Source organism: Xyrauchen texanus, chromosome 39, assembly GCF_025860055.1.
Source record: "Xyrauchen texanus isolate HMW12.3.18 chromosome 39, RBS_HiC_50CHRs, whole genome shotgun sequence".
Taxonomy (NCBI): Eukaryota; Metazoa; Chordata; class Actinopteri; order Cypriniformes; family Catostomidae; genus Xyrauchen; species Xyrauchen texanus.
In genome coordinates this window covers 7,396,882-7,413,427 of record NC_068314.1, presented here as the reverse complement: position 1 = coordinate 7,413,427, position 16,546 = coordinate 7,396,882, and the positions used below count along the sequence as shown (strand labels likewise).

General features: G+C 39.1%; 1 protein-coding gene across 2 annotated transcripts in view; it reads right to left on the bottom strand.

Moving 5' to 3' along the window:
* Positions 1 to 16,025, bottom strand: part of LOC127633043 (solute carrier family 41 member 1-like) — a 40,542-nt gene extending 24,517 nt beyond the window's left edge. Inside the window, exons 1-3 of one of the 2 annotated variants that reach the window (XM_052111910.1) lie at positions 15,858 to 16,025; positions 14,258 to 14,766; positions 13,709 to 14,181 (exon numbers count right to left, since the gene is read on the bottom strand). In XM_052111910.1, coding sequence (XP_051967870.1) covers positions 13,709 to 14,173 — 465 coding nt within the window. In that variant the 5' untranslated portion in view covers positions 14,174 to 14,181; positions 14,258 to 14,766; positions 15,858 to 16,025. Of the gene's footprint in view, positions 1 to 13,708; positions 14,767 to 15,857 lie in introns of both variants that reach the window. The other variant, XM_052111909.1, reaches the window with a different exon arrangement.
* Positions 16,026 to 16,546: the final 521 nt, after the last annotated feature.

The window sequence follows — 16,546 nt, the reverse complement described above, 5'->3', positions numbered from 1 at the left end:
TCATGTATTAAGTCATTGTTTTCCTCATTACAAATTTTTACTTGATTAAATGAACTTGTCATTTTTAAATATATGTATAAATTCAATCACTCACATGAGATGAAGACTGCATTTTAGTAACCTTATAAAGTTGTTTTATTCTTCATTCGCAGGGTCTTTCTGTTTTTCTTTCTGTATGTTTTTCTGTCATCTGTCTATCTGTCTGTCTGTCTGTCTTTTTCTTTCTTTTTGGAGGAGGTTTGGCACAGGAATTAACATGTCACTTCATGTCAAAATTGTCAAAGACCCCTGCTGTCCCTGCTGAAAAGATCAGCTAAAACCAGCCAAAGCTGGTCAGTTAGCTGGTTTCAGAGGGGGTTTGAACACTTTTTAGCTGGTCAAGCTGGGAGACCAGCTAGCCGCCCAGCTTAAACTAGCTTGGCCAAGCTGACCAGCCAACACCACCCTGAACAGCTAAGACCACACTGACCAGCTAAGACCAGCCTGACCAACTAAGAACACCCTAACCAGCAAAGATCAGCCTGACCAGCTAAAAAAAGTGTTCAAAACCCCTTTAAAACCAGCCTGACCAGCTACTGTATGACCAGGCTGGGCGACCTGCTAAAACCAACCAACCAGCTTATGCTGTTTTAGATGGACTTTTCAGCAGGGCAGCATTTATGATTATTTCAATGGCTTTGCAATGCAAACATCATGAAGTATGTATACTATAATATGGTATCATACCAGACACCTTTTATAGGCATAAAACACTACACTCAATTTTATACAATATGTAATGGGGGTCCTGACTCCGTCTCTACCCACAAAGGGGTCCTTGGCCTGAAAATGCTTGAAGACCCCTGGCCTATGCAATTACATAAACACCGTCAATGCAAGTCATGCCAGCTTCTAGCTAAATTATAATTAATAAAATAAAATTCAGAGCTGAATGTGGCTGTTTACATAATATTCGGAATAATTAACCTACAGTATATAAACATTTACAGCTTTGTTCAACAGTCTCACATATACCCTATAAACAAATCATTATTTGCAGCACAAACACAATTTTTGCTGTTGCATTTGGAGTTTGATGGGCTGAAAGTTTAAATCTTTGCCAAAAAATGAATGCTTCAATGATATCAAACACAGCAGAAACCAGAAGCGAGCACAAACAATGGAGACAGGTGAGAGTGATTGATATATTTTTAAGATAGATTTTTAAGCCTGCGTGACTTAAAAATCTATCTTGTTTAATACAAATAAAGGAATATGTAGTGATATTTCTTTAAACAGCACTAATCGAGCACAAACGAATGACACCGGTTTGGAGTGATTAGGAGGGACGCCACTTCTTTTGAAAAGTTTCTTGCTATATCTAAGGAAGGGAAATAGCTATTTTTTTTAATGGCACAAATCCAGCACAAATGAGCGGCACCGGTTCGGAGAGATTTGGAGTGGAAATTGACATCACAGCAAACAAAACTTGTCTATCTCAAACACTGAACCAGCACAAACGTTAATTTTTGAATGGTATAGATTTGGTAGGTTATTATATGGGGTGCCAACTTCACAGAATTGCTTTAGTACAGGCTCTGGTGGTATTTTTCATTGGCTCAGTACATCAAGCGCTGAAGTAGGGCTGGTTCTTTTGACAGCATCATGATTACCATCTCCCATCCAGGACACATATCACTGTGCATGCTCAGGTAGGGCTGCGTTCAGAATTTCACAGCAACTGTGAACAAGCCACCATTAAAGGGTTAGTTCATCCAAAAATTAAAATTATCCTAAAATGTACTCACCCTCAAGCCATCCTAGTTGTATATGACTTTCTTCTTTCAGCCAAACACAATCGGAGTTATATTAAAAAATATCCTGTCTCTTCCAAGCTTTATAAATGAAATGAAATGAATGGTACCTAAGATTTTGAAGCCCAAAAAAGAACATCATCCATCAAAAAAGAAATCCATATGGCTCCAGGGGTTTAATAAAGGCCTTCTTGAAGTGAAGCGATACGTTTTTGTAAGAAAAATATCCATATTTATAACTTTCTAAACTATAATCAATGGCTTCCGGTAATAGCTGTCCGCACGTTCACGAGAGAGTTGAGTTCCGGCGTATGATATAGGCATAGGAAAAGCAACAAAAAAAAAGAAAAGCTATTGGCAAATGGATGAGGAAAAGCAATTGGCAAATTAATTAAGAAAAGCAATTGGCAAATACCGTTTTAAAATGCAATTTAAAAGGTGCTTTTAAAGTGTATTAAATGGTGCATTTAAAAGACTAATTAATGTACTAATTTATTGCTACATTTAATGGCATTTTAAAAATGAAATATGATTTATTAATGAACATTGTTCATTATAATGACGTTTTTAACGTCATTCTTTCCTTCATTCTTTTTTAATTTGCACTCCCGGGCTTCTGCAGGTATGGATTGGCAAATGGTAAAAGAAAAGGAAAAGTCAAACAATAAAGAAAAGCAATTGCCAAATGCTTTTTAAAATGCAAATTTAAAGGTGCATTTAAAAATGACTAATTACTGTGCTGTTTTATTGCTAAATATATATATATAAGTACATTTTAAATCATGAATTAAATAAACGCATTTAAATATGTCTATTTATTTTTCAATTTATAAATTGGTTTATTTATTCACATTTAAATGCTTCTATTTATTTGTCCATTTATAAATTGGTTTATTTATTCACAAATTAATAGATTGATCATTTATTCCTTCATTCTTTTGTAAATGGCACTCCTGGGTTTCCATATATTACAGTCTAAAAAAAAACATAAATAAAAAAAAAGCTTTACAACTCGCTTTTGTCACACCTCTGTGGACATTACACCCGGAAAATAACAATACTTACCACTTTGGCCACTGGGGGCAGTGTTTCACATTTTGGAAAGCACAGACCGATTTTAGCTAAAGAAAAGTCCACCTACTGTTTCCGATTTCACTGTGAGATCAGTCTGATCTAACTCAAGAATTTATACAGCCTATACATCTTCAAAAAAATACAAAATATAATGGAGATTATAGTGGGTATAATCACAATTATAGCTGATCAACCAGAATCAGTGATTCGCTTCTAAAATGACAAACATTGTCTTAAAACAAACCTTTCTAACTCTAACTTTTTAATTTTTCAAGCGTAAAAAGTGTTGATAACATTGCATTTAATGATATCCTTGCCAGTGTTAAATCCAGACCAATTTCTATTGGACTATTGATGGCTGCATCCTATTGAACTTCTTCCAACCATCTTGCTTAAGACGTTAGGAGTTGATGACTCCAGTAACTGGTAGGCTGTTTTTTTTTCCATTAGGCTGCAGTTCTCAAGATGCAATACAGTAGAAGGCACTGAGGATCAATGCATAGGAGGAGTGCTTATCTTTAGACCCATTCCCACTGGTACACAGCAATTACAGGCCTGAAACTGACTAGCTAAATCAATTCTAGATCCCTGTCAGCACACAGAAAGAGGGGGAGAGTGCACATACGTTGCTAACTTAAAGGTGATGTATGTCATTTTACGATGTCCAAATACTTACTACAAGTAAGACATTTATATGTTGATTTCACCTAAAAGCATAACACTGTGGCTTTGTGGCGCTATCAAATCGTGTTTGTTGAAGCATCCTGACTAACCCAACACAGCAACCAGAGCCGGCCATAAGGGGTGAAAAAGGGGACAGCTTTCAGGGGCCCAAGAGAGATAGACCAACACCCCCGAAAGTGCTATGACATCTGGAGATTGCCCGCTGGAGATCGCGCTCCAACATATACCGTATAGTCATGTAAATAACTCCAAACTGCGAAACAGGCATTTATCTGTGCGGTCAGCATCTCTTCCATGAGATGCGCGAATGTCCCGATCTAAAGGGGAGAGGCTGAAACTGCACCTGGCATACTCTGTCACACGCTTAATGCAGCTAGATTATAACATGATGGCTCGCAACTTATTGAATCATAATATGTATGTCAGTGTGTAGTCCTTATCGTGAAGAAAATTGGCAGTATGCAGCCTTATTAATAAGAGAGAGTTTATTTTTGAGAGTTAAAGATGGATTGAAGTGAGCAGGAAGGTGAGAAAGGGTAGACTTCGCACCATTACACACTGACATTTTTTTAATATTATATAATATTTTGTCTTTACTGCACTCACAGAAGTATAACCATGTGAAAAAATACACTTATATTTAACATACATTCTCTTAAAGCAAGTCTAAATAGCTTATATGTTGCTTCTCAAGTAAATGTATCTTGTTTGAAAGATTTTTAGATAATTTTAAATGGAAAAAAAGACAAAAACACTTGATAAGAATAGGATTTTTTGCAGTGAATTTCTTTACTGAATTAAACTTAATGTTTTTTTTTTATTTTATATAGTATTTTTTCCCTTTAATTCAGTGAATGTCATTTAGAGGTATTTTTAAAAGATGTTTTTGTCCTCTTTATTGTTAGTAAGCACTTTTAATACAATCTTTTCAGTTGAATACAATACAAGCGTAATAATCGGTTAAGAGCTAATGATTAATCGTTGCAATAATCGCCGAATAGTCGTTCTAATAATCGTTAGACATGAGGCATGAGGGTGAGTAAATGATGAGAGAATGTTTGTGTGAACTACCCCTTTAAATTGACACAAACAATTCAACACTCCTGCACGAGATGAAAAAAAAAAAGTTTGACACAATAGTCAAATACGTCTTTTCAAAATTCAACACCTTTCCTGACACAGCGTTAAAAAATGCATTGCTTATACTGTGAGATCCTGATAATAGAACCAGTTGAAAAGGCCAAAGACCATTACCTTGGCACACATCTAAACTTCACATACACAGTTTTTGCATTTGAATGTGCATTTGTCTCTTAAATTTGATGAATTTTCGTATTCCAAATTAAAATTTGACATTTATACTATATATACTGCAGCAATAGTAAGCAAACTGTTATAATATGGGATTCTGAACATAGCCATGACTTCTACAGTTCCGTTGCCGTGATGTTAGTGGTACAAAAATTACACACTTCAACTTTAGCTATAGAGAAAAAAAAAAATGGTAAACATATAAACAGCAACAGAAATTCTCTAAAAATAGCAGCAAAAGCAGTAGTTTAAAGGTTTGAGCAGCGCAGCTCCCAGTTTTAATGTCTGTTTCTTTTCCCTTGTGTCGTTGGCAGTGCAAGGGCCACTTTAAAAAAGTACGAACATCAATTGAGAGTTGTTTCCTTTGAGCGAACCTCTCTACACTCTCTGTCTCAACAGTAAGATGTTGTCTTCAGGGAACAGTGCAGTCTTGGCCAGTGCCTCCATGTGCCTCTCAGAGTTCTGCGAACTCGACGCACAGCAGTGCAGGCATGCCACCGGAGGGGGGCTCAGATTGCAGGATTGTGTAATGTTGGCTGGCAACGCTCCTCGCTTCCAGTACCTTTGTCTCCAAGGCTCAGCATATAAGGTCACGGAGGAATTCTGAAGACATGCTACCAACAACTTACAATGGTGATCATGATGCACACTAGAAACTTTTTGCACAATAAACTTAATCCTATGTAGGCCTATACTTTAAATACTGCAAGTTATTAAATTAATTAGAAAATTGTTAAATATAATCTCAACTAAATTAAGAAAATGTGGGTTGTGTTTTCCTATGTGAAAGTCGCCGGCATGATGCCAGGGTGTTGCTATGCAACTATGCAGTTGCTAGGTTGTTCTGTGTGGTTGCTAAGGCGCTGTAGGGGGTTGCTACATGGTTGCTTACTGGTCAGGTCAGATATGGGTCAGGATTTTTCTTCAATGTACTAAGTAAATGTTTTTTTTTCCTGTTTAATTGTCTGGCAGGTGAACATTTTAAGTCCAATAACTTATTTATTATTATTTTTTTTACTTTTCAATAAGCCACATGAATTGAGATATAATTTATAATAATGTATTTTAGAAGAATAAAAATTTAGATTTAAGAAGAATATTTGCCCACTGTTTTCCTTTATTGAAAGTAAACTGGGGCTATCAAGATGAAAAATAACAAAAAGTACCATAAAAGTGTAATAAATATGGCGTTTTTGGTGCCTTTGTTGTTGAGGCATTGGTCATTCTACAACTTGATGGTCCCAGAATGACCAGAATATTCTTCAAACAAATCACCCTTGGTTTTCCACAGAAGAAAGAAAAGACAGGTTTGGATTAATATCAGAGTCAATACTGACAGAGTTTTCATTTTTGCGTGAACTATTCCTTAAAGATTTCAGCTCACGGAGGGTTACAAATGACAGGGCAGGTTATATTTGTCTTTCTGCACCAATTCCTGTCAGAATAAGATGATAGTGTGGATATGGTAAAGCCTGACCATCTTCCTGTCAGTCTGTTTTCCTTGCGGTAAAAATAGTTTAGCTCAGACTAGTAAGAAACAAACAGGTCTGACTAGAGATTTTCTTTCATAACGGGTTCAGCAAAGTCTATGAGGTAAAAGGTAAAGTTACCAAGCCTCTTGAAAAACAAGTTTCTCTGCAATTTTAAAAGGAGCTTGTTCATCTAGGTCTGCCAATCATATGCCAAGGATATAGAAGCAGCTGTTTCCCTCCACCTCTACCTATATAATGCCTATACACATTATTATAAAAAAATATATATTTTTACTTCTTGCTTTAGTCAGATAGGCCAGGGGGATGTCCTTGCAGATATCCTTACGCAAATGGGCCTACACCCTTTCCACAAAAAACAATAGTAACTACCGAACCAATATCTCAAACAATCACTCTGTACGTTAATACAGTACATTTGAAATATGTGATTTATATTTTTACCATGGAGACTGCTGACAAAGGGCATTTTTTAAGTGCTAAGGACACAATGAGAAAGAAAGGAAAGTACGTAGGTATGCTGGTTTGTATTACCTGGAATCAGACTTCCTCTTCATTGACGTAGTACTCACACTGAATTAGGAAAGCCACACAAAACTGATTATGGTTAGCCACAATGACATTTTTGCCTCTACCTAGAACACAATCTGTCCTTCTGTATGTGTAGTATGTCTGTTTGTATGCCTCGCTCTTTCAAGGAGTAGATTATCCAACTTAGTTATTATTAATTATGGTTAGAGCAGTCAAAAGTTATTTTTGTACAGAAGTTCTAAAAGCAATGAGCTAAATGCTTTATGAAAGTGATATGACTGTCCATAATGCCACATCCAAACAAATCTGTTTTTGTTCGAAAACTCTTTTCAAATGCTTCATTTTCAGTGGAGAACAAGGCTGTTTCAGTGCCCTCAAAAATATATTTTTGCAGGTTTTTCAGTTTACTTAAATGAACTAAAGTAACACAATTCTTGAACATTTTGTCACAACTTGATTTCACTGTGTTCCATCAAATTAAATTTGTCAAATTGTTGAGTTGGGACTACATTAATATTTCTTGTAGCATTAATGAAAATGGGCTGTAGATTTCCATTTCCCAGCATGCTTTCTATGGGACTGGATGGGGTGAACAAATGTTTAAATTAAGTGTTATTTTATGCCTGTTTGATCAAGATGAGAATAGGAGGAGATTTGTTCACATTTAATGTTCTATTATATTGGTATTTAAGTTTCGGTTAGGCTGGAGTTTTGGGGGTTACGAATGTGGTGAAGATTGGCGTTTGTGCTTAGTATGAGGATGGACTTCCACTTTCAAGTGAGTCTTGATTCAAAAGAACTAGCAACTAGCTCCAAAAGAAGTTGCTATCAAATTGGCAGTGCAACTTTTTCACTGTCCTTGCACTTGCTCACCTGGCATTATTAAGGGTAATGGCTTCATTTTTTGAGTGTGTGGATTAGAGGTGTTAACGTAGTGATATCAATGCATTTGTTTTTAAACTAAAACAAATTAGTGTTGAAGTGGTTTTAAGTTTCCAAACTGTCACTCACTTGGCGTTGTGTCGATGTAGTGACATAAGGGTTACTCCTGGGAGCCCGAGACAGCTCTGATCTTTGATAAAAGGCCAATGGGAATTGGCGAGTGGTATTTGCATGCCCCGGACATAGGGGTATAAAGGAGGGGGCGTGCACACTGCTCATTCAGATTTTGTGAAATAAGCGAGCTGAATTCCCACAGTTTCCATTCACCTCTGCTGAATACTTATGGCGCATTACAGCGGCTCACCTCTCTGCACAGGTGCACTGCAGAGATCGCCCCTGGGCGCTTCAGCAGATAATTTAAAGTGTATTCTAAAACAGTTTTTTAACTCCTAAAATAGTATATTCTAAAAGAGTATATTCTAAAAGAGCAGCACACATCGGAACATCTTTTTAAAGATGCGTCTTTTTAAGGTTGTGTGTTATTCCTGGTTGCGGTCGATATCTCTCTCCTTCAGATGGCCACAATCGCCCATGCAGAGACATCTTTTGTGGATGCGTCATGTCCTCATTGCGAGGACATGACCTTGGCAACATTGCAGTCTCGGCTCGCTTTCGTAAGAAAGCAAGCCACCCCAGTGGCTCCCTGCCTCTGTCCTTCTACCTATGGTATGAGGTATGTCCATGTCTTGATTCTACCTCGACACAGACCTTTGCCTTCTGGGGTTGTGTGTACCAGTACAAAGTCCTCCCTTTCGGCCTGTCCTTGTCCCCTCGCATCTTCACAAATGTTGCAGAGGCTGCCCTTGCCCAGTTAAGGGAGGTGGCCATCCCCATTTACAACTACCTCGATGACTTGCTAATCTTAGCTCACTCTCGGGATGTGTTGTGTGCACACAGGGAGCTGATGCTCACGCACCTGAGCCGGCTAGGGCTTCGTCTAGCATCTCTTTTCTCGATTTAGAGTTGGACTCAGTCTCAATGATGGTGTGCCTCATGAACGAGCATGCCCAGTCGGTGCTGACCTATCTGAAGGCGTTCAGACAGAAGACCGCGGTCCCACTGAAACTATTTCAGAGGCTCCTGGGACATATAGCATCCTCGGCGGTGGCCACACCGCTAGGGTTGATGCACATGAGACAGATGGGCATGGCGCCACGGGACACATAGCGTGGCCATCAGGCCAATCTGTCGCTGCCTTTCAGCCCTTGGAACAACCTCGTATTTCTACGGGCAGGGGTTCCCGTAGAACAGGTTTCCAGGCATGTCGTGGTTACAACCGATGCCTCCAAGATGATCTGGGGCGCTGTATGCAACGGGCTTGCAGCCTCCGGCCCCTGGACAGGCCCACGGCTATGTTGGTACATCAACTGCCTTGAGTTGTTGGCAATACTGCTCTCCCGGCGGAGGTTCCGGCCGTTGATCCAGGGCAAGCACGTGTCGATTCGAACAGACAACACGACGATAGCATATATCAACCGCCAAGGCGTGTTAAGCCCCCCTCGCATGTCACAACTCACCCGCCGTCTCTTCCTCTGGAGTCAGCAGCACCTCAAGTCGCTGCGAGCCACTCACATCCCGGGCGACCTCAACGACAGGTCACTGGTTGAGCCGGTCTTGTCCCATATCTTAGCAGAAACGAACGGGTAAGTCATTTCTGGGGAGAAAAGAAAAAAAGAGGGAAAAGAGGCACCACTAGGACAAGCCTGTCCCTATCCTTTTGGGTAGTCGGCTTGTCCCCAAAAGGGCTGTTCGACACTCACACTAGCGTCAGGGGAGGTTACGGGCCGGCCCGGTGCGTTGGCTACGCGGCACACAGCAGTCTGCCCATCTTGCACCGCCGATCCACGTAACCCAGTTCAGCTAGTTGTGGCATTTTTGTAGGGGATCACTCATGTCACTACATAGACACAACGTCGAGTGCGTGAAAGATAGGGAATGTCCTGGTTACGTCTGTAACTTCCGTTCCTCGATGGAGGATGAGACGTTGTGTCCCTCCAGCCACAATGCTGAACTACCCGCTGAAATGGCCGGGACCTTATTCTTGACTCCTCAGCACAAAGCCTGAATGAGCAGTATGCACGCCCCCTCCTTTATACCCATATGTCCGGAGGAGGAGCATGCAAATACCACTCGCCAATTCCCATTGGCCTTTTATCAAAGATCAAGTGCTCCCAAGAGTGACCCCTAGTGTCACTACATCGACACAACGTCTCATTCCCTCCATCAGGGAATGGAGGTTACGGAAGTAACCAAGACGTTTTAAATGGAAAATAAATTGATTTCACCACATTTACACCTTTAAACAGAAAACAAATTAATGTGGATTTCCACACTATTAATACATTTTCGCTTAATAATTCATACATTTCTCTGCATTTATGTTTCTCATCCACACTAGAACTTCCACCATCGAAAACAGCGTTTTTGAAAATGCTTTTCATTACTGCATTATTTATTAAGTGTGACATTAGGAAACAGAAAATGGAGCTTTCAATTAAAATTATTTAGAGCATATGTACACACTATTAATACATTTTTGATTGAAAACACATTCATTTTTCTACGTTTAAGCCTCTCATCCACAATACAGTAGCAGTTTTGAAAACGCTCTCTTTTACTGCATATTTTGGAAAACGATAACGTTAGGATCCTGAAAACAGAGCTTTCAAATGAAATCAAATTAGTGTCGATGTGGCATAACACCCTGTCTACACCGGGCGTGTCTGTTGATGCAACGCAACGGTTTTAGGCTTATTTTTCTGATCGCATAGTAGTTTTTATTCGATCAACGAATTAAGATTTACAACACTGCGTGTGTGCGGCACAAATTACACATGTGCAACAAACCAGCGTGGATGAGAAGTCTTCTAGTAGGATTAATTCGGGAGTGTGGAAGTATTTTGGGTTCCATAAAAACTCAGAGGACGTGATGGATTCCCTTTTTGTGAAACATGTGGCAGAAAAATGGCTGCAAAACACATGAACACCTCATCATTCTGTTAAATTCAGCAAGATAAAGTTAAGTTGTGACAGTTCTAGTTGTTTTTCCAAACTGTTTTTGGAAACTGAGAGACAGCACTCTAATGGCAATTTTCCATTGCACGTTACGGTTCGACGCGACTCTGCTCGCTTTACTTTTCTGTGATTGCTTTTCCACTTCAGTTTTGTGCCACCTCAACCTGGATGGGATTATAGGCATAGATGCACTGCCTCTACTGCCGTGACATATTCTTAAACACAACACAAACTTTACTGACCATAAACAATAACACGACCGTTAGCTGTTAGCTACTAGCTCATTCTGCTGCATAAAGCAGTTGTTGCATGGTGATTTTACACATGTGTAACAGTTAAATTGGCCTGGTTGATTTAGAAGCAAGCTTTCCAGTAGCTGGTCAACTAAATAAAGTGAAGCTTTCAAGCAGAATATAGAGTTAAAATAACAAAACGTACCATCATCCATCGTGGACTCCAACAATACCGTGGCCGAGTTCAGGACACTCTCCCTCCCATTGCTATTGCCTTGATAACGTCCATTTGGTTGAACCCCATCCACTTTCTTCTGTTTGAACCACTCCGGCTATTGTGGTTCTTGATGGTTCTGTAGTCCCTTTTATATATATTTTTTATTTCCATACACTGTCAGTAGGTCCAGTGGTTGCGTGTGCGGCCAACAGTGAGACACTTCCTGAAAGTCTTTTTTGTTTCGTTAATCGCTAACGAGAGGAACGTCTGCACCTCGTTTATTGACCACAGCGTGATTTTGCGCACAGCCATTTCTTTTTACAATTTGAAAGTCACGTGAACAAATGATACTGCTATTGCTGTTGCTAACTTTTAAACTAGCGGGATGATGTCCCGTGTCGCAAATCCAGTGACACTGGTAGTGACGATTCTCTCTGACTTATCAGTGATCTTCAGGGTTTTGACATCCCATATAGTATCGGCTCGGCTAGCTTGGAACCTCGACCGAGGTGGTAATAAAAAAAGTGCTAGGTACCAGGTACTATCCACAGTCAAATCGAGCTGTACTGTGCAGTGGAAAAGCCCCATAGGAGACAACTAGCTAAGTGAAACAAAGATGACAATCAAAGTGAACTGTTGTTGCCATTTGCAGATGTGTAGCTTGCTTTCAAGTGGCTGAAAAGCTGTTCGCTAAAACCCTGCTAGCTACAAAGTTCTTTTTAAGTTCTTTAATTAATAACGGCAATGTGGCACAATGATGTTTTCTATATTAATTTAAATTTAGAAAGCAACGCAAACGAACGTTGCCATACAGTGTGTGTGAACTTGTGGTTATTACATTTGTAGCTAGTGGCCTAGCGACTAGCGATATATTAGCAACTGGCTTGCAATCCAGAAAAAAAAAAAAACATAATTATTGCAGCTTAGGAGTTGGCTTGATAAAATGAGTCTAGCCTTACTCTGAAATGATCAGTGGGCCTGTGGCATAATGACCATTTAAATATTAAAACATCAACAAAATGTTAGATTTGGCTAGATTTCAATGGTGTTCATGGTTCTTTACAAATTTCTTCGTTATTTATTCATTTAAATGCCAGATTTGTATTGAAAAATACTTAAACTTGTTATTTATAGAACAACAATAAAGTTTGTTTAACTTTCAACCCATTTGTATTGTAATTCAATACTGTGATAATACTGTATACCATGATAAAAGCTTCAGTTTTTGGCAGTTGTAGCGCCAGCGCAAAATGGAATGGGACAAGCTTTCACTGTTGGCGTGATGCAATGGACACTTGATTATAATGCATCATTGATTATAATGAGTTCTGTTGCTTATGATGCATCGCGACATTCTGGCTCTTAATTCTGTATTACACTGGAAGGAATTGTATGATATGGGAAAAGAAAATGGTCTAGTACCAAAGCAGCAATTAGTTAATACACATAATTGAATCGATATCACACCAAGTGGAAGACCTGAATGAAGAAATGCCCCTCATGCTTTACTGATATACATTTTCCTTTTTTATTCCTATACTTTTATTGCAAAAATTCACTGGTTTCACACAGTGCAGCCTATAAGGTTTTAAAGCCAACTGAATATGTCAGTTTCTGGGCAAGAGACAGCTGACTTTTTCTTTATTAAACTGACCTTAAACAAAATATACAACCTGTCAAACAGGCTTTAGTCATAATTTAAACAACATCAACACCTATACGTGCAGAATGCATGCATATCTATCTGTCTGTCTGTGTGTCTAAATAGACACCAACAGATCTCAACTCTATAGATCCCACAAACAGGAAAGGAAAAAATTGACTAAAAACCAAAACTCCAAACTGACAAGACTGGAGACTGAGCACACAAAAAAAACTTGAGGAACAATCCAGCACAGGGCAGAGCACAAGAAGGGAGAAGAGTATGTGTCGCAACTGAACAGATAATCAGGGAAACAAGGGGGCAGGGAATGAAAACTGAAACAGGCATGGCAGAGAATAATCTCATGGTAGACAACAAACACACAAAACAAAACCAAAAGCCTAAACAACACATAACCAAAACTGGGACGAGTTCTGCAACTAAAGGGTAAACAAACAAACAAAAAACAAAAAAGGCAGGATCCTGACAAAAAGCCTTAATGAATCAATTAATTATTTACTTTTCAAGATAAGACACTTTATCTATGATGCCTAAACTTAAGTTAGTAAACAACCTAAAGGGGTCTGGTGTTACTTTTTTTTACAACCAACATTATATCGGATATTTACCAGAAAACAAGACAGAATGTGGAATATTCAAATACTGATATATTTTCCTGAATTATAATAATTTTTATTATTTGAAATTTTACACTGCTAATTTTGAAGTAACTCCAATAATTGGCAGTATACTGCAGGCAATGAGATTTCACTCACCTGAACAATGTCCAGAACCATGCCAGCTGCAACTGTCCCAAACCCTGCCAGCAGGAAAGGGAACAGAACTTGGAGTCCAATTGTGAAGGACGTTTCCTTCAGCGGAACCGGCGGCACCGGGCTTTGGTCCGTACTAATGTCATCACTCTCATTACTTTGGCTGGCATTCTCCAGGAGTGCGTCCTCTTCTCTCTGGCCCTTTGCGTTGGCCCGACAGTCAAGGACCACCATGTCTGGCACCTCATTAACCTGATCACCGTGGTTCGATAGGGAGGTAACCTCAGTGAGTTCGTACTCCCCGGTGTTTGGGGGCACCTCTTCGGGGGTGTCGGGAAGTATAACCGGATGGACTGACCCATTGGAGTGGTGGTATGCCGGCAGCACCCCTTCCTTCTTCATCTCTATCCTCTCTGTCCCGGTGGACATGTCGGACAGTTTGTCTTGATCTTTCGACCAGAGTACCATGCGGAGGCCTTAAGATGTAAAGTGTCAATTAAAATGAAATTAAGATGCTTTAAGGCTTTAGTTTAGTTTAGATCAGCGGTTCACCTGATCCCGAGAGATAATTTATCCCATTAAAGATGGTTGGTGCCAATGAATGAAATGGTGCGGAACATCTACAGGTCAAGGAAGAGAGGCAGGTGTGTTCCCCTTCTCCAGGCTTTCGTAAGATCCTGCCTGAACTTGGGTAGCATGCAAATTATGTTCTCCATTCAAAGCGACTTTCCTTTAAGACATGAGAATGACAGAAAGCCACATTTTACTCTGTGTGTAAAAAAATCCAAGAGAGATATTCTTCACAAAAGGCTCGAAGCTGACCCCAAAATGTCACTGAAACTCGGTTTGAAGGTCTTGAACGAACGTCCACTGCTTGAGTCTGTTAAAGGCACTTAGCAAAAACTTTCCAACCAGCTCTGGGCAGTTGGAGGGCTGGAGGCTTCTCACTTTACACCACGTGGCAAATTGGTTTTTGAAATGTATTTAAAGGCCCTGGAGCCAGGATACTATTACAACTCACAGAGGTTCCCGAGTGTGATAAGGTCAACTTGCCCATTCACCTGCAAAAGAGAAAGACATCTATTAATTTACAATATGAGATTTTGACTGTTAAAACTTTGTACTTTTTTCCATGGAAAGTGTTAGACTGACAGATCGTCGTCATCTTCAATTGATGCGCTTTGAAATATCTTTTCACCATGGACAGCGATTTTTGCGCCGCTTGAAAACCGGCTTCGTTATTTGATTTCAATGGAAAACACCATTAAGGTAAATTATGAAGGCACTCAAACGGTTTAACTTATTATTATTATTAAAGCACTTGTGACATGATACTTTCAAACATGACGAAAATCCTTTCTGGCGTTTATATACTGAAAATCCCTCCAGAGACGTCTTTCAGCATGGCAGAAGCAAAAGCGGATACGAGCCAACAACAATTTGCTCAAGACCTCCTCATTGAAACAAAATCTCTACTTAGTAGTCCGATCAAATCCAGCCCAACATGGTGCGACGTAAATTAAACGGCTCAGGGTTCGCTTTGCATGAACACCTCGCTCGTAAATGTAAATGTAATTCAGACTTAGGCTACTTAAAAGTTCACATCATTGGAAAAAATGGCAAAGTAGTTTAAAGATACTTATTTCAGGACCAAAAGATAAAAAAAAATTGCGTAATAGTATAAAAAGCTCTTAAAAATAAAGGTTTCTCAATGGTTCATCACATAACTCTCTTTTATAAAGAACTATTTTTCACTTTATATGGTTCTTGAGTTTACTGTAAGTTTTTTTTTTTTTTTGGAGATTAAAAAGTTATTTAAGTTCTTTTAAAAAAGTTATATTGTTATAACAGTTGTTTTCTGTGCTATTTAAATCACATAGTTGGTTCTCTGAAGAACTACTGCGTAAAAAAATTTATCTGTTGAATTGTGAAATGTTCTCACTAGGCTATACATCCGTATTGCTCTAATTACATTTTTCAGAATGGTGAATGGTTAAAATATTACATTGTATTTGTATGAATTTAAATGCACAGCATTGGAATGAAGCTAAAACAAAATGATCATATACATTTCGTAATCGTTCCAAAATAAACAAATAATTGAAATTAAAAAAAAAATATTTAAAGACCCATGTGAATCTCTGGCTCCTACCTTGAAATAAAGACAGAAATCTTCACTGCTGACCTGCTGTCATTGTTTTCTAATTCATGCACGCGCAAAGCCTGAGGCTGATCTGCCGGTTCGCATGCCCTTATCTAGGGTTATGGACCTGGACCTAGATTAATCAGTAATCTCCTCGAATGAGGCTGTGAACTCCGATCCGTTACATTGTTCCATTTGACACACACGCTCAATCCTCCGCATCTATATGATAGGAGGAAGTCGCGAGGCGGGCAACTCTGACGTGCTCGCCCCGCATTCTCAGTTCTCACTCACGAGCGAAAGTTACCAATCCTACTATAACAGGGGCTGCTCTTATGTAATTAGATCACGCCGACGTTGCTTGGTAACTTTCTCGCTGCGCCAGTTAATTAACCTAATTAATATTCATGAGCAGCAAGCCTTAACCATAGTAGTATTCGCTCTTTCGCGAGCTGACTGACTAGAACCAGAGATTGCTAGAACACTCCGCAATTTCCCAACGACTTCCTTTCTGCCAATCAGCTATCCGTGCATCACTTTATATAATTAATATTAATGAGGCAAGCCAAACCATCGTAGTGAGTTTCGTTTCATCTGGTGAACTGAAATTGAACCGAAAAGTAGAAAAGTACTAATTTACATTAAAAAAAAAATATTTTAGGTTATCATTTTTTTTTTTATGTTAAGGTTTTAAACAC